The sequence below is a fragment of the Rosa rugosa genome, chromosome 1 (genome assembly GCF_958449725.1).
Source record: "Rosa rugosa chromosome 1, drRosRugo1.1, whole genome shotgun sequence".
NCBI lineage: Eukaryota > Viridiplantae > Streptophyta > Magnoliopsida > Rosales > Rosaceae > Rosa > Rosa rugosa.
Window position 1 is genome coordinate 32521134 of NC_084820.1, and position 26306 is coordinate 32547439.

The 26306-nt window shown below is 38.8% G+C and overlaps 1 protein-coding gene and 1 pseudogene across 2 annotated transcripts; both read right to left on the reverse strand.

Moving 5' to 3' along the window:
• Window positions 1–453: 453 nt before the first annotated feature.
• On the reverse strand, window positions 454–8549 carry LOC133724681 (protein HESO1-like). Of its 2 annotated transcripts, XM_062151468.1 has the most exons (10): window positions 8485–8549; window positions 8281–8372; window positions 7967–8155; window positions 6465–6641; window positions 5086–5270; window positions 3650–3745; window positions 2840–2885; window positions 1827–1933; window positions 1568–1669; window positions 454–1478 (listed from the first exon to the last, which is right to left on the reverse strand). In XM_062151468.1, exons 2-10 carry the CDS (start codon window positions 8297–8299, stop codon window positions 960–962), a joined length of 1440 nt encoding a protein of 479 aa, XP_062007452.1. In that variant the 5' UTR covers window positions 8300–8372; window positions 8485–8549; the 3' UTR covers window positions 454–959. The 2 variants fall into 2 exon arrangements, with proteins under 2 accessions (XP_062007452.1, XP_062007453.1); XM_062151469.1 differs by lacking the exon at window positions 8281–8372 and having other exon boundaries at window positions 8485–8543.
• A 10028-nt stretch (window positions 8550–18577) lies between these two features.
• Window positions 18578–25845, reverse strand: LOC133724682 (protein STRUBBELIG-RECEPTOR FAMILY 8-like; annotated as a pseudogene).
• Window positions 25846–26306: the final 461 nt, after the last annotated feature.

Sequence of the window (26306 nt, forward strand, 5' to 3'; positions counted from 1 at the left end):
TTTTATAACAGTCCAAATACTTCCAAAATGACATACAACTTTTTCTGCTAGCGACCACAATTGCTGGCTCTGCATAATCGGCCATGATCTGGAAATGCCATCTACAAGTAAACTAGTATGGAATGTTCATTATGTTTGCACTTCGAAATACATTGAACTTCCCACTCCTTTTCGTTTATGGTCTGATTCGTGGCCCCTTCTTTCTTTGGGATTATGATTTCTGATGAAAGGGTTCAGACACTTCAGAATAGATTTTCCTTCTCCTCATTATTCTCTTCTTTTTCTTTTCTTCCTTTTAAGAGCTATATATTTGTTAAGCACTGAAGCTTCCTCAAACATCTTGAACCAGTTCTTGGGACTTAAAAAAGTAGTCAATTAAAATAATAGGCCAAAGCATAAGTCAGTATATAGAATCTCGTGAAAATGAACTTAAAAGTAGTAATTTTGATGGGATACTGCAGAATGTATAATTGTTTTTTTCTTTATTGATCATCAATGAACAGACTGAACAGCATAGTTGGTAACTCAAAGTAACAAATGATTAGTTCAATCCAATACTGCATCTACGCATTTACAAAGTACAACTAACTCGACTTAATCTAGTACAACACCACATAATACAATTGTAGTCGAACAATGGACTACAACATAATCTAATTCAAATAGTACAGTCCAATCTGGTATACCCAATGATCCTTGATTGGTGTGAGATGAACACAATTGCCTGTAAACTGATTGTGGCCGCTGTGTGTATGAGATGGTACTGATGCGGCACCAGAACAGGTTAATCTAGCCTATGTGACCCATCTAACCTAAGAATTTTGCTGGGAAGCAAAGGCAGATTGTTGGAAATGCAATAGAACTCTCAAGACCTATTATATTTTGGTTAGGAGCGGGGAGCTTCGTTGAACCATAATGAACATTTTATTACCTGAATTTGAAGCCACCAAGGGAGTTTGTTAAGAAACTAGCGGAGTGTGGGGAGAAATTGAATTGCACAATGTGCCGACCAGCGGAGTTTGAGTATGAACTACTGGAGTTTCATCTTTAACATTTAGGTTTGAAGTTGCTTCATCATGGGATTGCTGTGCTCCTCCCAAACCATCTACTTGCATCGTTCCTACTGGGCCATCAGCTTGTTGGCTTCCTCCTCTAACTTCCACGTGCTGTGCTGTTCCTGAACCTTGAGTTTGCTTTCCTTTCCAGCCTTCCTCTGGCTGGTTTTCTTCCCAGCCTCTACTTACTCGCATCCGCTTTGTCTGGTGACCATTAAGGAGTGGAGGATGCTTAGCTTTGCTCGGGCTGTATACTGACTTCGTGCCAAACAAAAGTTCCACCAAGTTGTTTCCCTCCATCTGGTTGTCTGAAAATGCTAACAGGTGACTGAGAGAAGAATGAATACACCTATAGATCTCTTGAAATTCTCCTGTTCCTACTGCCCTTGCAACATTTTGAGATGGATCTGTGAAATCCTCAACCTGTTGGAAATTGTAGTCAACACACATTGAACACAGTGTGAAGCAACAAACCTAAACTTTGTTTAAATGAATGGGTCATGCGACATTACATTTATAGCATTATAATGAGGATCCCATAATTTTGATGTCCACGATCCTTCGTACAGACTTGCACATAGACCTTTCTGCCACAGCTTTTCAGCTGATGCTACCTTCATAGTAGCAAGAAGTAATAAAACTTCAATTCATAGAACAAAGCATCCGAATAGTATGTATGAACATCATGTGTTACCTTGTATAGGAAATTGGCACCTCAAAGCATGTTTTTGAAGTATCAAATTATATGGAGATGAAAAGCACAAACATTACCTTGACTAACAGGGTAAAGAAAAGGTCTGCCACGGATTCTTTGTTTCTTTTTCCAAACTCCAAATAAGTATCTACTCTTTTCATCACAGTTGCAGGATCAGTTCCATCTGTGACGCCAGAGGTAACTTAATTGTCATAATGATATGAACAAAAACCAATAGTTCGAAATCTTTTCTCTTTATCGATTTAAAGCACTTGTGTCAATAAAATAATTTTACTTTGTAAGCCCAAAAAAAAAAAAAAAAAAAAGAAACAAAATGACTAGTGTCTACTTTCACTTCTAATTATGAATTGTTCACAAAACTGAAGCTTCAAAGTCACTAGTTTCTAGCTGTTCCTTCTACCCTCTTGGTTATTTTACTTTTTTTGTTCTTGTGTTTATCCCCTTGGTCAATTTCATGCGTTTATCTCTATTAAATATAGTCACTACCATCACTTTGGTGTAAGATTACAAGGATAGAAATGGGTAAGGCAGTAAAACCTGGAAAAATTGGCTAAATGGGTAAAACCTACAACTCAAGACCCCTCAAAGGCCTGATTTGACACCAAATTGACAGAAAGGACCACATTGGTCAAGAAATATAAAAACCGGAAGCAAATTGGCTAAATTGGAAAGCATACACCAAATTGGTTAAAAGGGCAACACACGGACACAGGGATCAAAAACATTATTTCAAAGTTAATGAAATAAATAAAAACAAAAGATAATTACACGTCATGATAAAGCAAAAACTGACCACTGTGCTTCTCTAGAACTTTTAAAGCCATATACTATAGCCAAATAACAAGGTTGCTGCTGCTTAGCCATTAATTTGTAAGCACCATCCGATTGATTTTCTTGTTATGATATCAACCCAGAAAATAGAAGTTTCCAGCAGTGGAAGTGTCAGAAAGCTTTCTTTGGAAAAAAAAAAAATGAACTATTGCTGAAAATGAACTCTAAGACCTTTACGGAGGCCTTTCAGACCTTTTATCTTCTATTTTCTTTGGATAAGACGTTCAGATTCTCTCACCTTCAAACAAAGTAGATAATGGAGGTAATATTGGCGGATCTCGAGTCTGCAGAGAATTAACGAAGAAATAACTAGAGATGTACTCCAATGGAATATAGCCTAATAAGTGAAAAATTCTACTGGCGTATGACAGAATGTTTAAACAGAAAGGGTAAGAGGTAGGACAGTAAAGAACAATCTCACCAAGCCAATGGAATATAGCCTAATAAGTGAAAAATTCTACTGCAAATTTTAAGTGACTAGCAAAAGATGAAGTCAAAAAGCTTTTACCAGAACAGGTAAAGGGTAAGCAAATTATCCACTAAGTTCTGATGCTTAATTTAACAAATCTGAATAATTTTTTTTGTTGTAGATTATTTAAGTTGTATATTTTACTTTTTCTAAGAAACAAAAGCTGCTTTCACCGTCAGGTAAAGTTATTTTAACAAGAAACAAGAATTCCTTCAATTTTTTTTCCTGATACTCAGAAATCCCTAAACCAGCTTTGTGGAGCCAGGCTCAAAACTGGGCGTTCCTGCCGAACCCTATAATTTTAGGAGGCAGGAAATAGGTACCTTGACCGGTCGCATCCCAGACGACATGGAAAAAAGGCATGGGCCTGACCATTCTCTTTCAACATATAAAATCATTTCCAAAGCAACAGCATTTGTATAACAGAAAGCACAATTACTTCACATTTTACTTATCTAATTCAACCGTTCACATTAACTTTCAACTCTACAGCTAAATCAAATAAAATATCTCACAATCAATTAGAAATAATTAGAAAGCAAAGCTTGACACAATAAGAATATGAGAAATTTAATTTACCTGCAGATGAAAAGCAACCAAAGATATTATGCCAAAAGAGCTCAGAGTTCGATCTTTGGGACAGTTGATATTATGTGCTTTTGCCCAGGCTTTCATCTGAAACAGTGAATAAATATGACATGGGTTCATTTCATGCCTATAGGTCCTGAATATCAATAAAAAGCGCATGACAAAATTTCATTCCAAGGGACTTTTTCAGTTTCATTTTTTTAAAAGCAAAAGAAGAACATATTGACAAAGAAATGAGATTATGAAACAAGGGAAACTCCACTAAAAAGCCTAAGCCCAGAACAAGCAAATCATCAGTCTAAAACATCAGACCTATCCAAGAGAAGCCAACTCATGCACATTAAAGTTACTGGATCACCTATTGATGCTACTCATCCCATGTCAATTTGTTGGTCCAAGTTGTCATTAAGCCTAACCACAAGATGGTGAACTGATTTATTACACTGATGGCTGGTGGAAGAATTATTCCCATATTGGAAGAAACTAATCAGATATCACGGATTTAGTCTTTAGGGAAAAAAGGGAAAAGAAAACCTTGCAGAAATACAATAAAGAAGCATCAGCAGCAGCAGGCAACCGGCAATTTCCAGTTAGTGACAGAGTCTCTATCTCCCTCTCAGTACCTTTTGTGTTCTTCATGGCCTAAACTTTTCTTTTAGACTTTCTTTTCTTATTACTATAATGCAACATTAGCTTGCATGTCATCTAATTAGTAAAAAACCTCCATGTCAATTATGTCTAAGAACCTGATATCAAAAGGAGAAACATAATCAAAAGGCAAACTAAAAATGCATGGACGCAATTAACAAAGCATAGCACAAAAAAAAAAAAAATATATATATATATATATATACGGATCCGTTCGAGAGAGGACGTCCGCACTTTCGCTAAAGTGCGGACGACGGCTCTGCAGCCCAACTCAGGCCACGACGGCGCGGCGCGGCTTGCCGGAGGGAGGCCAGGGGTCGTGCGGAGGGGTCTGCGGTCGCGTGGAGTCGCCGGCGACGGGTTTTGCGGTGCTGCATAGAACCTGCAGTTGCAGGTGAGGTGGCTGCCCAGAAACCGGCAAGCCCGACCTCCTCCGACCTCGAACGGTGCCTAGAAGCCGTCTGGGATGCTTCCGGCCTCCTTCCGGCCCGATTCGCGCCTCCGTCGACGCCTGAGCGGGGCTGCAGCGCCGTCGTCCGCACTTTAGCGAAAGTGCGGACGTCCTCTCTTGATCCGGCCTGTATATATATATATATCGAGTGTTTCTTTGAAAACAAGTAGTAGATATAAATGGGGTTTTAAAACGTGTATAGTGTTAGACTCAACATGTCGTGAACTTAGCAAGATAAATTGAGACTGTCGGGTAAACAGTAAAGGAGAAAGTGCTACTTTTATACAGTTAAACATCAGAAATCAGACATGAGTTATATGTTCTTTACCATAAAACTCAGTTTCTGAAACCTTCCGTCAATTCTAGATATTATGTAGACAATCTGGGATTTTACAATGCCATCCCTGTTCTCAATTGATAAATCACACTCAATTCCGGTTCCACAGTCTATAAGCTTGATTATAGGAACCCTAGCACTCACAATCGTCTGTACACCAGCAACATGCCCTGCCCCTACAACACAAAGATGTACAACTGAGAACAATACAATGACTAATGGAGCACAATGACTTGCATCTGATAGACACACATATCTGCATATTACATATCTATATATATGCGTATTTGTGCGTGCGCGTGCGTGTGAAGCATACATATACAGATGCAGAAACACCGAGATGATCTGGTTAGGACCTAAGTTTGAAGGCTCTGAGGACAACATGTGAGGACCATCCAAATTGTGATCTCATGATTTGAAATGTCTCTTTTGTAGGTCCTATTTAAAATCAACCCTACAAAAAAACTCAACAAACTGGGATCATTTAGTCATCTAATTGTGACTGAATTAGTAAAACTAATAGTGCTTCCCAACACTTAAATGATTAAATGCATTTGGATTCGCCTGATTCTGTGCAAAGAAGAAAATTTAAAGGAAACCTAAAGGATGGACACTCCATGTCATAGGACAATATTACGGGGTAGGCCCCAAAACTATGTTTGAGTTAAGTCCTCAAAATAGGTAGTCGAAACACCTCTCTCTGTGAATAAAATATACATATATAGGGAGAGTTAAGAAGGGAAAATAATCAGAGAGAGGGATTTAGAGTGATGAAGGAAGAGAAACAGTTGTTGTAGAGAGAGATGATACTGTACTTGCAAGTAATCTTCTTAAGTCTTGTGATAAAATAAGTAGACTGACAGCATTTTCCTAAACACGAATCATCGTGATGATAATCAAACTGCTAAACAAGTTCTGGTTAGGCTTATCTTTTTCAGAAATTACCCTTATATGGACAGTTAAAAGAGTTCGGATAATTGAAATACACTGTGGAGTGCACCGGACAACACATCCCATAGCTAAGGGGGCACACACACACGCACATATCTTCAAGATATCTGATTAGAACACTCCCATAACCAAGATTAAAGCACTCATGTTTATTAAGTATAATATCACAATTGCAGAAGACAATTGACAAATCAGGATTACCTGGAACTAATTTATATCTATGCACGTGAGACAGAGAGATTGAGAACCAGCTCACAAAGAAAATAAATAGGATGCAGACTCAGAAGATACTCAGGTATTATTTTTTTCTGTGTTTGTCTGATGTGGGTCTATGTCCATTCAAGGTGGATAGGAGTAAGCAATGTCAAAAGCAAAAGGTTAAAAGGTTGCCAACATATAAGCATAGTAGAGGCTATTACTTTGAAGAGACAAAAACTTTTTAGCAAACTTCCGAAGAGTTTTGATCTTCATATCTCGAGGAAGATCGCCTACACTGTTGCTGAAATTAACAGAGAGATCAAGATCACTTTCATCACTGAACAAATCCATCACAAAAGAGCCATAGACCTCCACAACAGGAGAATTGCCAATATTGCCTGAAAGAAGAAGGTAATAGCACTCAGTATCATATGGTACACAAAGGGAAGTAAAATTAAGAAAGAGTCCATAAAGAATATAAATATAACTAACATGCAGAAATATAATGAAGCATTATGCAAAATGACACTGTATTTGCTCCCGTCCAGTTTCTATCATTAAGAGGATGAATTAGAATTATCCAAAACAATCATCTATGGATGCAAGAAGATTTTTATTTTTTTTCTTTCATTTGAAACAAAGTTTAATTACCAAAAGCAGAAAATACAACTCCATTGAAGTAGCCAGAGAACTGATTTACAACTAACGATGACATTCAGCAATCATAAGAGTGGCCTTCCAAACATAAAGACTGGCCTCAAAAGAGGATGCAAGAGAATTTGAGTGGATCCTTTCTTTAACAAGCATATTTTGCTAAGAGATTAAACAAAGTACAACACAGATGACAAGATGTCCTACGAATCTGTTAGCTATATGTCCTAGTCTACATCTCAAGAAAGCATCAAACAACAAAACAATAAAAATCAAAAGATCTAAACCACAGCAGCATTTCAATTCTAGAGAATATCATGACATGAAAATATTCAGAACTCTGAGGAAAGTAGCGCGCATAGAGCTGCCCAAAATCGAACTCTTTTTCATGAGCTCCTCACCTACACATTCTTAAAGATTCTCTCATTTCTCTCCATCCAAATGACACGGAAATGCAGAATACAGCCATTACGGCTTAACACCAATCCCCTTTTTTCTCCCCCCCAAAAACTTGAATCATTCATTCAATAAACCCAACTCAGATTAGACAAATACCATTTTCCACAGCTAATGCCATGATTGCAATCACATTGTAAAAGAAAATGGTCACACACTTGGAACCATCTTTCCAAATTGCGCACCAATGGGGGAAAGACAAACAACAGATCTTGTACTCTGAGCCATGTCACAGGTATTGACCTTTTTCACCATTTACCGTATCAGGAACTTACAAAAATATAAATAAAATTTTAAAAAATCTATTTTTCATTGGCTATAGATAAAGATTCAACACTGAATTTTCCAGCTAGTAACGTGAGTTTTTCAAGTCATATAAATGCACACAGGACACTTCATTTCACCCAATTTACACCTTATTTGATAGAGCTTCGTTCAAGGTGAACCATATGGTGAAAAAATTGGATTTCAAGAGGCAGCAAATCCTATGATGCAATCAATAATGGACTTTACCTCAAACTGTAAAAAACTAAAAACATACATATTTGTGCTCTTTAAGGATGATAACTTAGTAGTAGCCTAGCACAGAAAGATTAGCTAAGAAAGAAGAAGTTACCATATAATTCTTTGGAGATGGCATTGAAAATACGAATCAAATCTCTTCGATTGCGATAATCAATTGGCTTCGGACGGCGAGCCGCATACACATCATTAAGTAGTTGATCAAGTTTAGGCATACATAGAGGAGAGATCAAATATTTCTGTAATCCTTGTAACTCAAGCTTCTTTGCTTCATTTAGCAGTTCTGGAATATATCAAATTCAAAGTACTGGAATCAGCATCACTAAACTAACAAACATTCATCAAATTGCAGTAATTATCAGAAAAAAAAATGTTGAGTGAAGTTGAATGTTGAGTACTACTACTCACCAGTGCGGCTCAATGCCATCTCTATCTGACTATCTATAGTACTACTAGACTAGTTGGGATTATTATGGATCAAATTCAAGTCTCGCAAATCCCTAAAAATGGAAAAGGAATCAGCAGCTGAGAATGGAATCGTATCAAGGAAAAGTGACGGAGATTGAAGTAAATCAGATTGTAAAATTCGGAAGAGAAGAGGATGTTACTTACCTCTTCTGGGAGGCATAGAGAGAAACAGAGAGCGTCCCTCTCCCGCTTGATTGCTTTTGGGGTTGCTCGACTTTGGGATTTACCTTTTTTGTTTTTGTTTCCTACCAAAACGGGAAGCTCGACTACTTTAAAGATTTACAATTTTACCACGGGTCTAACACTCGTTTTCCTTTTTGGTCTGGATATTTTAGGAAAATTGAGGGTGAAATTTTGAATCTATTCTCTACACCTCCATTTCTAACACAAAATTTTTAAAATATATCAAATCTGAAGAAGAGGTGAACTTAGGGAAAAAAAAAAAACAAGAAGATTAATTTTATTATTTTAACTTCCTTAATTTTACACTAAAAATCGTTAACTTCCTTAACTTTACACTAAAAATCGTTAAGTTGGTGTCTCCCATCAGTTGAGATTTTACGTCATGTTTTCGTTTTTATTTATGTTCTGTACAAACAGTTGCTCGGACTACTCTATTTTTAAATTTTACAGTTTCGTCGGCTACTTTTGTTGAGCTCGTTAATCAAAAATTAGTTTTTAGAAAAATTGAATGAGGGCGAAATTTGGTAATACACACATATATAAATTTTTTAGTAGTTTGAAATTTTAAAATACTCTCATCTAAGTCAAGTATTATTTGACATAGTGTCATTAATTTTCTCTTTATAAGTGAAGCATCGAACTCCAAATAATTGATTTTTGTATATTCTGAGTTGTTGTATTAATTTTAAAAAATATATAAAAAAAACTCTCAACTTAAAGAAGAAAAGAAACGGCACAGCGGGGAACGTTCGTCTTTTACTAAGGCAATAGGTTTGCTAGTTGGTGGGTTTCCCACCTAAGGACGAAAGTTCAAGAATACATAAAAGAGAAAGAGGTGGTGGGTTGTAGATCGAGAAGAGAGAAAGAGAGGTTGCCCGTGACATTTTCAATTAGCTGCTGTAAAAAAATTATAGAAGACTCCACTACACAACTGCCTATTAAAGATTCACTTAAAAATCATGAAACTAGAAAAAGATTCCACTACACAAATGTCTATCTATTTTAGGGAAACGATATTTGAGAGAGAATTGATGTCTGTTCTCATTGATAATAAGGGCCTCTTTATATAGATGATTACAATGCATAGAATCTGAATCGTACAAGGAAAGGTAATCATACAATGAATGGATATCTCTAAGATATTCTCCGAGATTATCTCTAATTAAAACCCTATTACCACTAGGTCAAGTAACCTAGAGTTTGGGCTAGACACAATTCAGATTTACTTAAACACTCCCTATTGTGTCGCCCAAACGCAGTGCTTCTCTCGTTGCCTCGTTAAAAAACCTTGTCAAGTAACAAAAACCCTGTGGGACAAAAATAACCTCGGTCGAAGGGGAAAAAGAGCACAACACACCTTTCACATTTCGAGACCATACATGTAGACATCTCCCCCTGATGTCTGTATCTCCCCCTGATGACTACGGTCATGGGAGTTCGGATAACTTCCGGTCTTCCGCAAACGATGCTACCAACATGTTCCTCGAAAGTGGAATTTAGGCAATGACGTAGTAAGAAAGCCTGCCACACTGTTCAAAACAAGCAGTATTATCCTGTAGGCTCATCTGTGGTAGACTTCAAACCACAATATATTGTTCGAACATGCGTAATTATGGATGCAATCCATATACATTCACGAACCACTTCGTAAAGAGCAATAATCTCTGCATTGTCCGAAGATATAGCGACTATGGTCTCTTTCTGTAGACCTCCAAGATATCACGGTCTTTACTTATGGTGAACACTTAACCAGTTTGGGAATGACCTTTGTGTGGGTCAGAGAGATACCCAATATCAGCAATACCTTCCAAAACACATGTCGTTCTGGGATGGGGATAGAGGACGCAGGCCAGTGTTGGCGGCGTTCCTGGTGTTTGATGGGTCCGAATCCATCATCTCTCTGTAGGGATAGAACAAGCCCATATCAATCGTACATCTCAAGTATCGAATGATATCTTTTACATCAATCTAATGACGTCGCGTTGGCGCAAAGCTATACCTTAGCTAACAAGTTCACTGCAAATGAGATGTCCAGTCTTGTGCATTGAGCTAAGTACAATAATGCGCCTATTGTACTCAAGAAAGGCACTTCTGCCCCTAGCACATATTAGTCATTATCCTTCAGACGAAGAGGATCCTTTTCCGGATCAAGACTACAAACAATCATGGGGGTGCTTGAAAGTTTTGACCTTGTCAAAATACCTAAGCATCTATCAACACGATGCACAAGTTCCAAACCAAGACATAATCGTGTTCACCCAAAATCCTTCATCTCAAACTGGGATTTCAAGTGTTCAGCGGTTTCCCTTAACTCTTTAAGGGCTTCTAATGAAGATCATGTCCAAACATGAACCGCGATAGAATCCGAAACTTGTTATGGAAACACGCGGGGATATCCCTTCCCAATCAAGTAGTCACTTTAGTGAGCGTTTCAACCTCTTTGTAAAATGCACTCTGTGGTCTAGACTTGACTTGGGTAAATGAAGTTCACCATGAACCTTCATCTATATTCTGTATCTAGATCCCCATATAGATACTTAGTAACCACATTCGTAAGCTGCATGTTCAGTTATTCGGAAACTACCAAACTGACAGAGTAGTGGAGTGCAATGACATCCATTACGAGAGAATATGTCTCATCGTAGTAGATTCCAAGGCGTTTTGTGAGAAGCCTTGCACCAAAAGGCAAGATTGCCATCTCTTTTTCTCATTACGATTTCTAACGAAGCCCCATTAGTCAATAGGTTTTATGTTAGGAGGTGTTGGCATCACTGGCTCAAAAACCTTCCTCTTCATTAGAGAATCCAACTTAACATGGATCGTATCTTTCCATTTAGGCCAAATTTCTCTACATTGGCATTCATTCATCAACAGAGCGTGGTTCGATATCATCAGACTCAACAAACTCATGCGTCACTACATCATCAATTATGATAGAGTTTCTATCCCACGTCTCATGTACACTAGTGTAATTTTCATAGAGCTCTATATTCTCAGGAATATGTTCTAACGTTGAGGCGTCCCCCAACGATAACCATAATCCGGAAGATACTCATGAGACGGATTTTGAGTGTCGATGATCCAAGGATTGATTTGTGCCAAAGTATCCTTCGAACCCACGGGCCTCCCATGCATCCTAGCTGGGGCCATGGCCTATAACGCCAGAGTGCCACTCTCTTTGGCGTTTTGGCGTTTTGGCGTTGGTGTCATGCCTACCTCCGTGTAGGGTGGTACTACGTCCTCTCGTAGGGACGTCCTTCCTTGCAGGCATTTTTGCAGCAGATGTGTGATCTCATCACTTTAACAGGGATCGAGATGAGACATAGTGGGGACAGGCTACGACAATTCCTATCGTTCTTGCTGAACATCCGTGTTCTTATCTCCCCCTGACGACGGGAAGACTGTCTCATCAAAGTGACATCCGTAAATAGCGGTAAGGAGATCACTTAACAAGGGCATTAAGTGGCGGATGATTGTTGGAATCTCAAATCCAACGTAATTACCCATTCGTCTGTAAGGACCTATCATAGTGCGTTGTGACGGCGCTATTGGCACATAAATGGCACACTCAAATATGCGTAAGTACGATTGTACCCAGTCACTAGCTATAACGCAAAGGTAGATTGAGTGGCAGTGGGTCGTAGACGAATTAGCATAGCCGCATGCGATATTGCATCACCCCAAGCAGATATAAGGAGATTGGTGCACATTACCAAATCCTGACAACCATCGTAGTTATTTCCGCGAGACCTTGGGTGTGTACATGGGAATATGAAGTCCAACATCAGTCCCATTACAATAAATATCGAAAGTCTTCGATGTAAACTCTCTAGCATAGTCAAATACAATTGACTGAATAGGATGATTCGGGGAGTGAGCCCGTTGTCATATGATATGTGCTAGGAGTGTAGCATAAGCAACATTACAAGTGACAATGGCACAACACGTGACCAGCGTATTTGCGTGTCAACCAACATCATGAGATATTTAAACGTCCGCAAGTTGGTTGAATCAGTCCATAGAATCCCCATGGGTTCTATGTAAGAACAAAATGAGTATTTTCATATCCTTTGCATAGGACGGTCTCAGTCCTAATTTCCTTAAGGAACCGGCTTTGTAAAACGAGCGAGAGGCTTTAGAAGCAACCAATGAGGATTTTGGTTGGGCCTGAGCGTCTGAAACGCTATTTGAAGCAAAGTTGGTGATTGCAACATCACCTGGGGCGTCATCACCATGATGTACGCTATCCATGGCGTCTAGGATAAGGACTATGCTAACCCTAGACTGGTGGTGGATGGCAGCGGCGGCGGTCACACTTAGTCCAGGAATTAATTTTTGATTCATGCTTCGTTTCGCTCGAAAGAAAGGATGTCCATGTGAAATCTTTAGTAGACGGATCATATCATGACTAGGATGACCTATCCTGTCATGACAAAGCCAATATGTGTCTAAATCCAAGAGATCTTCTCTAATAACTTTATTGGATTTAATAGCTCGAATAGTGACATAGAGTCCACTAGAGAGACACATAAACTTTCTCTAAGATGCGCTTTTGTTCGCAATCATTAGAGATATTGCAAAGGAACTCATTTCCGTTCTACATGCGTTTTCGCATGGAATCCATTGGCTATTCATAGGTGCAATGGCCCTAGGAGCGTAGAGAGTTTCTGTGACGGTAATTAAGGTGTCATTTGGCAAGTGGAACTTGGGCTATTCCATGTCCTTGAATTAATATTGATGGCCCAGCCATAGTAGTCACAAAGAAATATGCTTAGATTCAAAATGGAGTCATAATGAAAAGAACTCGAAATTTTATTCATAAGCCAACGAAGTTACATCATTGTCTCTTTGACCGAAGAAAATCTAATCCAAAAATGCTAACTAATGCAAAACAATGGTAGTCGTCTAACTTCTTTCGGTAACTCCAAAATAAATGTGACCAGGTGAGTAGAGAGATGTCGGTGGAGCGAGGCTCGCTTAAGTACTACTGATCTCATAACCTTCCTAGACATCACACTTATTTTGGGTGAGCCTACTTTGAAGAAAGACTAAACCATTGGCATCTACTACAAAAATTTATGGCAATTGCCTATTACATCTCTTGGAAAATAAAAAGACTTAATCAAAATCGCCAGTCTCTGGATCTTGGCCTTTGAAGTCTTCAACCTTTAGAGCAAGATCGCCATCTTCATCTTCTTGCTCCATGTAATTTGCTTCCCTTGCTTCACGATACGTCTTGTACGCGTTAGCAACATTCTGGGGTGCATTACATGCTTTAGCCCAATGTTCGGACGATCCACACCGAAGACAAGCATCATCATGGTCAGGCTCCCTTGATCGAGGTGCGCCTAGGGTGCGTTGGGGACGACTATGATCCTTGGTGGCGCCACCACCATAGCCGGAGGTTCTGCCTCTCTCTCTCTTCACATGTTAACCTCTACGGTTCCGTGCACGCTTATCTTAGCGATTTCCTTCCTCTTTGGGGTGAGAATATGGACCAGAACGTCCAGAATAATCCCTTTCCTTAGGGTTTCGCTCCTGGAGCCCTCCCTTAGGGGCACGACTATAATTAGACTCCAGAATTGGCTTTTCTCCCACAGGTCTAAAGTTATAGTTCTTCACAAGTATGTTGTCGTGCTTTTCAGCTACGTTCATGGCTCCAATAAGCTCATGAAATCTTGTGATGCGTCCAGCATTGACATCAATCCGATAGTTCTTGGCTATCATCAATGCAGAGACGGGGAAGGTAGATAGAGTCTTCTTGATCAACATTGTATCAGTGATTTTCTGCCCATAGAATTCCATCAAAGACTTGATACGAAGTGCTTCCGAATTGTAGTCAAGTACAGATTTGAAATCACAGAAGCGGAGGCTATGTCATCTCACTTCTAAATAAGGAAGCAGGGAGTCACGAACGTTTCCAAAACGCTGCTCGAGTTCTACCCATAGTTTTCTGGGGTCTTCCTCATTGAGGTACTCATTCTAGAGCGCATCATTCATGTGCCTTGTCATAAGAATTATGGCTTTAGCTTCATTGGCCTCTCTCGTAGCTCTATTCACTTCAAAAGCGGCAGCTTGTTGAGGAGTAAGCATGTTCTGACTTGGCTCTTGGATCGTACTCAGGATCCCATCAGCCTTAAGATGCTGGCGCACATCATGGATCCACTTGTGGTATCCTGCGCCTGTTGTCTCTAGTAGAGCGAAGCTCAACTTGTTCAGGTTACTCATCCTGAAAAACAACAAAAGATTAAGGTTAGTTTCGGAGCGAAAAGGCTACCATGAAAACAATAAAAATTTCTGAGCGTAGTCGCTTCCAAGAAATTAGGAAGTTCCGAGTGTAGTCGCTTCCAAGAAATTCGATTCCAAGAAGGGTTGGATTAGATCGAAACAATGATGTTTGTGGTCAATCGTTTTATCTCAACAAACTCTAAGTTTGGAGGACTCTACAAGCTCCAAGCTTGGAGTGAGCACGAACTCCCACAGTTTGGCTTAATTTGGTCTCCCCTATGATGAAGAAAGGGGGGGTAGAAGAAGGGAGGTTGCAAGTCCCTGAAAAAGAAGAGAAATTGAATTTAAAAACTCTAAAAAAAGGGGAACTTTTAGAAAAAAAAATTCCTCGAAATAGGTCGCCGGAAAATTTGGCTGGAAAAAGTCGCCGGAAAACTGTCTGAAGTCGTTGACCGGAGGGTTGACCGAGTTGCTGATGTGGCAGGTCCGCTGACGTGGCTGCTAACTGTCTGATGATGTGGCTGCTGACATGTCACCTTGGTGGGTCTGCGTTAGTGGGCGGCTTGGGCTGCCTCCTCCTCCTTTTTTTTCTTCTTTTGCCGGTTTTTCTGCCTGATGTTCTCGTTGCCGGTTCAGGATCTTTCAGACCGATTTTTGGGCTATTTCTTCCGGTTCTTGAATTTTTGGTCTGAGGGGATTCTGGTGGCAAATTTTGGTAGAAATTGGAGGTCCGGAAGATGGTGAACCGGTAGAATATTTGCTGCGGGGTGTATGGAGCTTCCGGTGTCAGTTCGGTAGGTTTCCGGCCGGTTCTGGTGGTTCTGCCGCCGGTTCTGGATTCGGGGTCGAGGGCTTCAAGTTATGTGGCGGAGGCAGAAAAGGGTTCAAGGTTTTGTATTCGGATTTAAGGTTTTAGCTTCTTGAATCAGGGTTTGGCTATTTGTTTCAAGGTTAGGGCTTTGTGCTGATAACGTGTATTAGGGAAACGATATTTGAGAAAGAATTGTTGTGTGTTCTCATTGATAATAGGGGTCTCTTTATATAGAGGATTACAATGCATAGAATATGAATCGTACAAGGAAAGGTAATCATACAATGAATGGATATCTCTAAGATATTCTCTGAGATTATCTATAATTAAAGGGAGAATTTTTCGAACAGTACCTGAACTAAAGGTCACTGTGAATTAACGTTCCTCACTTTATACTAATTACACTTTGGTACCTGGACTATAAATCCCAACCCACTTTTGGTACACGCCGTCAATAACACCATTAACCTTATGTCATTTTTCATTTTTCAAAGGATATTTTGGTAGTTTCACTCTCTCTCTCTCTCTCTCTCTCTCTCTCTCTCTCTCTCTCTCTCTCTCTCTCTCTCTCTCTCTCTCTCTCTCTCTCTCTCTCTCTCTCTCTCTCTCTCTCTCTCTCTCTCTCTCTCTATGCAACCAGCAATTGGGAAAACAAATCTCCAGAAAATACCATAAATCAAATGCTGCAATGTTCTTCATGTTCAACCAAGCCAAAGAACTTGAGCTGAACAAAGAACCCAGAAATACAAATGTGGATTTGCTATATTTCTCACCTACCAACCTACCAATCACAGAATACACTATCAATTCAAAAACACCATAACACATTCACCAAAACACAAACCACTCTTCCAAAACTAAAACCCAGTAAGAAAAACAAAATTCACATTCTGCAAAGATTAAACTAAAACCATTCAAACCCAAAATGCCAAACAACTTCATACCACTCTGAGCTCCAAAACCCAGAAATTTAAGCAACAAAGGTTGCATTTGATATTTGATTCAGGTTGCAGATTGTACATGGCAACAGTCAAGATCGGCCAAACGGTGATGTTTCCTCTCGTTCTCTGATCATAGTTTCAGAGATCGCCTCTTCCCAGCTGGCTGTGAAGAATCATCATCCCACTTACTCGCTCGGTTCAATTGTCAGATTGGTATTTTTTTCTGATCCTGGAGGATTTGTATGGTTTCTTTGTGTTTGGTGCTGCAGAGAAAAGAGGGCAAATGTCGTTCCAGTTAAGATAGTGCTATCTCTTGTCGGTTTCTCCCAATCCCAAGTTGTATTTAGGCATAAAGTAGAGTGGTACTTGCAAGTTTTCTAGAGGCCCAGTTTGGCGTTTTGGTTTCTTTTTGTGGTTGGAGTAGTTGTGGTAGAGGTAGAGGAGCTTTCTAGGTTTGGAGTGAGTTTTGTTGTTTTTGTGAGGTGATAAGTGGAAAATGGCTATAACCTGCAAGGATGGTAAATGAGTAATGGATAATGGCAAAGTATGTGAGGTACACACCTAAGCAGGTTGAAGCCCTTGAGAGGCTTTATCATGAATGGCCCAAACCCAGTTCGATTCGTCCACCACGCCATCATCCACTCCCTCTCTCTTTCTTCCGATTCCGATTCCGATTCCAATTCCAAGTCCTCCACCATGTTCCTTGAGTCCACCGCCCGCTGCGTCTGTGCCAGTCACGTCCACTTCACCCTCACCACCCTCCGCAAGCCCTTTCTGTTACTGCTCCAATTTGGATTTCTTCACCTTCTCATCTTCGATCCATAGTTTCCCGACCCAGAAAACCAACCTCAAGATTTTTTTTTTTTTTTTTTTTTTTTTAAAAAAAAGAAGAGTTTCTAAAGGTGGATCTACAGTCAAGATTGCACCACAAATTTTCTTTCTCTTTTTATTAAAGAAAAATTAATTTTTGTAAAGGTGGATAGTCAAATGACAACTTTACCCTTGAAAATATGCCAGGTAGCATGCCAACTAACGGAGTTATTGACGGCGTGTACCAAAAGTGGGTCGGGATTTATAGTCCAGGTACCAAAGTGTAATTAGTGTAAAGTGAGGAACGTTAATTCACAGTGACCTTTAGTTCAAGTACTGTTCGAAAAATTCTCCCATAATTAAAACCCTATTACCACTAAGTACAGTAACCTAGAGTTTGGGATAGACACAATTCGGATTTACTTAAACACTATCTTCTTTTTTATTTATTTATTTTTTATTTTCACATATTAAATTTAAAGATGATCAAAGGATTTCACTCCTACCCCCATGGTGACTAGAACCCATGACATGGATCTTAGGTAGTGGGTGCTCTAACCACTGAGCTAATTCCACTTCGTCACAAAATGTCTATCTTCACTTTGAAGAATCTGTAACTTTTTTGTATGTCATTTTGTGAGTATCTTCATATTATATCATAATAATTTTCTACTTTCATTTTTTTGCATGCCTCTAAAAGGGATTCAGTTAGCACATAAAACTAACATACCATTTTCTACCTTAGGGATGGAACCTCAAGTTGGTATGGAGATATTTCATTCACTCAACTACTTCAAGTTAGTAATAAATATAAAATAATTCCTGTATTGTTTAAATGTAATTGGATAATTTTATATTAATTTATCTTAATAATAATTGGATTGGCATTTTGTAGGAATCGTTAACACAATTCAGTGCATTTTTGCAAGAAAAAGAACACACAACACAATTGGGAGATTGAGCTAAAGATCATTCTACATGTCGCGCTAGATTTTGTTGAAATTGCTGATGTGAAAATTAAAGATGAGGAGTACTGTGCTATTTGCGGATTTTGCTGAACATTGATATATTGGACAAATAAAGATTGTTCGTGTTAATATTTTACTATTGTTTTTGTTAAAGATGAGATTTTGTAACTTATGACAAAATTCGGATGTTCCTCATACTTTCCGTGTTTCGTCCAACCCTGCCTACTCCAAACTGTGTATATAAATATACTGTGCAAATGTCAACAAGTCTAAGATGGCTGACACCATTACCGACTGGTGTGATTGAAAATGCATTCCTGTCCTTCGCCGTGCTAGCTTGAGTTCGAAATGGCAACCAGCATACTTGAAAAAAAAAAAAAAAAATTGTAAGACAAAATGGATGGCACGGACACTCAAAATCACATATGACAATTGCTTCATGATCAGGGGGTCCTGTATGCAAAACCAGATTCATCACTTGAACGTCTTTTGACCATACTAGCTCTTTGCACTAAGCGGACCAGCGCTTGACTTCAGACATGGGAGGCCAAAATTCAGGTTCCGGCTACATAAAGAGTAAAACATAAAGTATGAGAAATCTGATTCACAAAGTTGCTACTTGTCACAAATAAAACTTCAACACATGAATATATAATGTAGTTACTTCATGAAATGGAAAAGTAAGAGAGAAATTGGAGTTCAGTGAGATCAACCAAATTCTAAGTTACATTATGAGAACAAGATCATTGCCCTTATTGACATACTGAATGTTCACCATCCCTCCATAAGACCTTATTTTCTCTTTCCCCGTTGAAAAGAAGAGAAGACAGAAAGAAGTGATTCTCGGCCCTATCTGGCACAAAGGTTTTCCATACCAGGTTCAAGTCCCATAATCAGGACAACAACCATTTGAAGTATTTCTAATGAGCAATCATTTCATCTTATATCATTAGTAGCCAATATTAAGCTGCAAAGGCACAGGCGAGCAAATTACTAGTTGATTGCTCTCCTTCATCTATACTACACTCTTAACAGATATTGGTAGTAGCACTAAGCACTAACATCAAAGTTACCTGAACACAAAGGGCAATGATGTCAGCGAAGCGTAAAAGAGATTTTGCCGGGTACATGCCATCTAGGGAAGGATCAACCATTTTTGCTAGAGCATCTATAGCATGGAGTTGGGGAGTAGCCCATCTTACAAGTGATTGTTCTGACCTTGCCCTTGAACTAAACAACACAAGAATTTAAAGAAAATGATTAAAAATAACTTCACAGGAAAAGAAAACATGAAACTGACAATTCAGTAATGCGGGATAGATATACCTGTCTAGTGGCTTGCGACCAGTCAACAGCTCTAGCATCACCACCCCAAAGCTGTAGACATCACTTTTTACAGTGTGTACTCCGGACAAGGCAAACTCAGGAGCACTATAACCAAATGAGCCTACCATCTGAGTTGAAACCTGGGAAGCATAAAGTGAATTGAATTATTCATTCCAGTATACAGAAAAAGAATGAAGGATTTAAAAAGTGCTGGGAAATCCACTAGAACATTTAGATCCCTTAATTTACCTGTCGCTCTGTGTTTAGCGTTAGAGCAGCTAAACCACAGTCAGATAGATGGGCATTGAGCTCTTCATCAAGTAAAATATGTGCTGACTTGAAGTTTCTATGTACAACTGAAGATAAGCACACCTCATGCAAGTACCTGGCAGAAGAATCTTTAACTCAGGAAATGTTTGGGGGCAACAAATACTGAGAGAGAGAGAGAGAGAGAGAGAGAGAGTCCATCTACATACTCTAAAGCTCGAGCAGTGCCAAGTGCTACCCTAATACGGGCATTCCATGTCAGTGTGTTACAAGTATGTCATGCAAGCTCCCATTTCCTGTATACTCATAGACTAGAAGACGCTGTCCATGTTCTGCACAATATCTAACCAGTGTCACGATGTTTGGATGCCTCAAGCGTGACATATTTGAAACAGCTTCAAGAAAGTTATCCTCCTCTTCAAGAGATAGTGCTGCATTGTCGATTTTCTTAATGGCCATCATCTGCATTAGAGAAGGAAAGAAAGAATTTGTTCATGTACCACTAGTATTACAATTGGTATTGCAGGAGAAGTGAACCTCAGATACAAGTAAGCGCCCCTAGTGCCAGAATATTGTTGACCTCATTTAGCAACTGAAGCTAGACACTAGTAAGAGATTGTGGACTTAACTCCATCTATCAGTCTGAAAGACCAAAGTCTAAGGATGGTAGATAATGTATTAAACAGACTACAATTTAACTTTTTACTTACGCTGACAATTTACATTACAAATGTCCTTTTAAAATCAGCACAAACTCATCATAGAATGACGCTTCACACAGCAAGAAAGACAACAAATAAGTACAACACGATACGTACATCAATTTGAATGTCTCAGAGTGTAGGGAGACAGAACTGGATGCAGGATTTATGCACCTCAGTTCCCAGTGTAACTAAAGTAATGACAGCCACCATTCTCTTACTCTGGAATATTTTAATACATTCTAATCTAAACATAAGCATATAATATTGATATAAAGAAGAAGAAAAAAGTTACCTTTCCATTGGCGAACTCAGCTCGGTAAACACGATCAATGGAACTTTCACCAACAAGAAATTCTTGATTAAAGCCATTTGTTGCTGTTTGGAGAGTGGCAACAGTATAAGGAGTAGCAGTGATAGGTGATTTTATTCTTTTTATTGTTCCATTTTTTCCATGTAACCCATCAACCACCAATATCTCTGCCGGTGGGGGCTTGAGATCAGTTACAGCAGATGCACTTTTTACCCTCTGCTCTTGCATCTCAGTATTTACTGCAAGATAGAAAAGGGTGCTCAGCATGCATACAATTAGGACGCTAATGGAAGAGCATTCAGCTCCAAAGTGTTGATGAGAAAATTTAAAGCATTTTAAAAGTTTTACTCTTGCATACTTGCACTCAAAATAAATCTATTCCAAAGAAACCACATTGGCCCAAAAATAACAAAATAGAAAAGAAGAACAAAGGAGAGAAATCAGATGCCTACTTAGGAGTAATTCCAAATCAAATTTCCTTCAAATTAAAGAGCAATTTGGAAAGAAAAAAGAGGAAAGAGATTCTACCATTATTTGTGCCAACAGAGAGACCTCCCTTCGAAGGTCTTGCAACACTGCCTTCCCTTTTATTTTTGCGAATGCAAAAGAAAAGAGCTAGTAGGAGAATGAGAGCAACAAAAACAGAACCCGCAACGATTCCCACCAAAGTTCCAACTGTCAATCCTTTCTTCGATTCAGATGATTTTCCATCAGTTCTCTGTGGACGTGTACCAGGTCCAGAATGATTGCGACTGGGTCTTCCTGGGGGAAGCGGATTATATGGTGGCGGAAGAGGAGCAGGACCATTGTCAAAGGATTTTCCATCATATCTATATCAACTTTAAGAGCTACATTACATATGCAGAAAATGTTGATCACAAAATACAAATTTGCATTAAACAAGAAGGACCTTACATAAAAGTATGAACCGAGCTAAGCTCCCGGGGTATCCATCCGCTGAAATGGTTGTTGGCGACATTTCTGTTCAAAATGCAAAACAAGAACATAAGACCACAATAGGTAGTAGAATATTAAATGCAAAATAAAGGAGGGGGAACACCCTTACAAGTAGTCAAAGGCAACCCCATAAGAGCATTAAGAGAACCCGTCAATTGATTGTTCTGCACATAGCTGTCACAAATTGAGATGTCATTACAAGTGAATGCAAATGGCATAACAATCAACAACCAGAAATTTCAAAAGGCATTAGCAGTTCAAAAAACTCACAGGGTGGAAAGATTGGACAATGAACTGAAGGAAGCAGGGATATCACCAGAGAAGTTGTTCAGAGATAGATCCCTACATGGTAAAATATGGTGGCCATTAGGAACTTATGTATAGGTGAAGATACAATGGAGTTATATGTGTGCATCAACAAAAATGGGTGCAAGTAGAAGCCCCAAAACTTCAAATGACACAACAAAAACATGACTTTATGTGATGAACATTAACAGTATAATGCAGATAAAAAATTCACGATATTAGACTAGCAGAATACTTGTGACAAAGAAGTGGCAAAGTAAGATATCTTACAAGGTTGCAAGGCTACCAAGAGTAGCAAAAATATCTCCGATTGACTGGGATAGTGAATTATGGCTAACATTCCTAAAACCAACCAAGAATTTTTGAAATATATCAGAAAACTATAATCTTGTAACTGAATTGCATAATGTGTTAGCACAACTTCATAAAGTTCAAACAGGTAACTCACAAATAATTGAGAGAAACCGTGGTGGAAATGGAATATGGAAAATTCCCACTGAAGTTGTTCCTTGCAAGATTTCTGCACATACGTAAAAGAGAAAAAAAAATATAACATTTTGAGTATCTTAGTTTACATTCAAAATAACTTCTACAAATAAGAGAGTGAAGAAATTTCCTGTTATGTAGAACAAGATAAATCACAATCCACATTAAACCGATCATAATCAGATGAGTACAGAATGAATAGTCCATCAACTTTCACAAAATGGGCTTAGTAAACATGAATTCATCCATCTTCAGGACAGCTTCTAGCAAAATTCTAACATTTTCCTTGCAAATTACATGGAGGTTTCCTGTAGTTAAAGCCAATTTGTCCATCAGTCGCAATTTCAATCTTGTCAATCGTATCCATCTGATGTAGTCAATTAGTAAATGCAATCAAGGCAAAGTGAAGACCACATTTTGGGTTACTTCAATCATTTAAGCAGGCGACAACTATGATAAATTTCGAGGCCTTTACACAAACTGAAGAAGCCGTACAACTATTAACTAACTATAGTTACCAGACTGACAAAATTAAAGCTACGGAAACCAAAGTGAAAATCGACACAAGCTATAGGTGCTAAGATTGTAATTTAGCACTTTTTGTGACAGCAGATGAGAAAACATAAAGATTAACATGAAAAGCCCATGAAGAAGATGAAGTAGTCCAATAGCTATTGTTTCGTTACAAACTGTACCCAAAAAAAAAGAAAAAAAAAAAAAGAAGATAAATCTTTGCATCTCACAAGGTTCAGCAGCAAATGACAGAAAGAAAAAATATGCCAAATATTTTCCCTTCTATAAACAAGCTTTTGAGATACCACTCCCCAACCAACAACCTTAGCCTATTAAGAGAAAGGCCAGGTTTAGTAGCATCCGTTTAAGCTTAAGATGTTGGACAATCTCCTTTACTAATCAAATGCAGATCTCATTTACAATGAGATTTGTTATTCAGTCAAAAGACTAAACTCGCTAAGACCAAAAACTGCCTTACATATGCATGCATACAAATATAAACATTACCATCCTCAAACCGCCCAAGTCGGTTGAACTGAGCAAGTCGATCTAATTTGCAACTTCCAGTAGATGTTGACACACAGAGAAAGCAATGTCATAGATCCTACTCGGTAAAGTTTATATTGAAGACCCACAATGTTTATAGACCCTATTCAACCAAGCCAATGATTTCAATTTTAGCTTTCAATTGCTTTCCTTCATTTTCTATATGGTTAATTCACTTTTACTTAAGGCCATCTCACTGACAAGCAAGAATTGAGGCAAAGAAATCTGGAATCTGAACTTATAACTGATATACATGAGAACACCAATGCACACAAACATTAAGAAATCAGGAAAGAAATGAGTGGAACAAATAAATTTTTAGTAAATATCAAACTATATATATATATATATATATATATATATATATATATATATATAATAATAATAATAATAATAATAATAATAATAATAATAATAATTATATATGTTGTTCAAGATAGATGGTCAGAATGAGAAGAATCACATCCTTAAGTTGTGTACTGTAACTTTAGACAATCTCCTAGTCATGGAACAAAATTCTTTGTATTGGCCAGCCTGTTAGACTATTTATTTATATTATGCAGATAAATGATGAGCATGGGAGTAAAGCTGAATGCAAATAAATATTAGGAAATTAGAGAAAATCTAGTAATTGATAAACAAAACTTACAGATGGTTAGATCAGAAATGCACCAGTCAGGTATGATGTGTTGGTCCATGTATAATCTGGTTTACGCAGCTGCCTGGTAAAGTATCGACGGCGGTGGGTCCCGAGCAATCGGGTCTGGATCTCCAAGGTGGATTTGGAGTCGACAGCAGTATTACTAATAACGTCATATTCAAATGTTATGAGAAGAAGACTCCCCATGTTTCGACATTGAACCTTCCCTGTTGATGGGAAGAAGAATTTGTGCAAAACAAGGCATACTTTTTGAGCTCCGAGATGGACAAATTGAAAATCGGTAGAGAAGGTGTCATCATACTCATCCTCTCGAAATTCATAACACAATTCTGGCAGCTGAAGAGGAGGTTTGTTGATAGGATGGAAAGAATCACAGTTGTTTGGCATGACAAAGGTGGATACAAGGAGAGGTGCATTGTCAGGATGATAGTGAAACATTATGTTGAAAGCACCAAGATTGGGATGATGGTGGCGGACGAAGAAATGCCCATGGTCAAGAAAGGGAAGGCTGTTTCCCAGACAAGAAGGTGACTCTATCCATCCATTTCCAGGCTTGGTGTCATCAAAGCAAAACACTCCAGGCTGCTGCCACACCCAACCTAAGATTTTATTGCTCCCCTCCAAAAAAGACGCAGTGAAGTCCTCCGACTCTTGGCCGCGGATAAAGGGAGGCGCTTCCAGAGACCGCCACTTGAGGTCGTTTTCGGGGTCCAATACCTGAAAAGGCTGAGAGGGAGGAGTCATGCTAAAGGGGTTGTTCTCGATGCAATAGAGTTTGCGGTTCAGCTCCCCCAACAGCACGGCTTGTTTACCAGTTGAGAAGCTCTTGATTTTGGTTTTCGTTGGGGAGGAAACCTGGAATTTCCCCTGGGTCGTGTCAAACCAATAAATATCTCTACGGCCAATAGCAGGACCCATAACGTCTGGCGGGGGCCGTCTACGGCCGCCGGCGACAAGAATTTGGGAGCCGAAGCGACTGCAATTGGAATACCATAAATTAACCTTGGACCTCTTATAAGCTGCTTCGCGCAACTCCACGGCAATATCATCATCATTACTATTAACCTGGCTCAATTTGATGGGGCGAATAACTTGATTCAGGTATTCAACAGCACCGCATTGACTCGACTCAAAGAAACATAAGTATACAGTCTTCTCCCATGTATCTGCTGCCCTTGCTAAACTACTGGATCTTCTCATAAACTGCGAAAGGCTGCTGCTGCTACTGCTGCTAATTTTCTTGATCATCATCAATTTCTGCTTCGGATCCTTCCTTGCACTCGCTAATTCTAACCCTAATCTTGCTGCGGCTGTCCTCAGTCCCATAGCTGCAAACGCCTAATTTTTAGGGCTTTTTCTTTTTTTGTTCTTTCTGAACACCAAGGCTTTTCCATCTTTTAATAATTGGGTTAATGCTCATACACCCCAAATCCTCGAGAATACTTCTCATACACCCCAGTGTCTTATTTTTCTTCCTCTTTACACAACTTTTTCTTCTTTCCATTCCTACCTACCCATCTTAGCAGAATCTCTACCAATAGTACCCTTTCGTGATTGTCCTTGTCAGTTTGGTTTCTTTGCTGTCTATTTTCTTTCTTTGTTTAAAGTTTTGATGAAACGTGGTGGGTCCATCAGAGTTTATTCATTTACATATATATATAGAAGAATATAGAGAAAGTCTTAGTAGAGAGACCTATAGACTTCAAACCAGAATTTATAAATTAGAAGAAGATATTGATAATCTTTTATATATTCTGGAAGAGGAACAAAAACCTCTTGATTATTTGAGCATTGGTTAGATCCGCAAATCACTGGTATCAGAGCTTGTAAAGAGCTCAGCATGAGAATCCCCTATGGGGACAATGTCTGATTTAATAATAGAGAGACTGAATTCTCTATTAAAATCTTCTGATGAAAAATATCAGATCCTGCAGAAAGAAATATCTAGA

Excerpts from the sequence above, each read along its gene's own strand:
- LOC133724681 (XM_062151468.1), bottom strand. Across the intron at positions 5,271-6,464 it reads AAAGTTTTTGTCTCTTCAAA|GGGCAGGGCATGTTGCTGGT; the intron begins GTAATAGCCTCT and ends TTTGTGTTGTAG. Across the intron at positions 1,934-2,839 it reads ATTATCTACTTTGTTTGAAG|ATGGAACTGATCCTGCAACT; the intron begins GTGAGAGAATCT and ends CTGGCGTCACAG.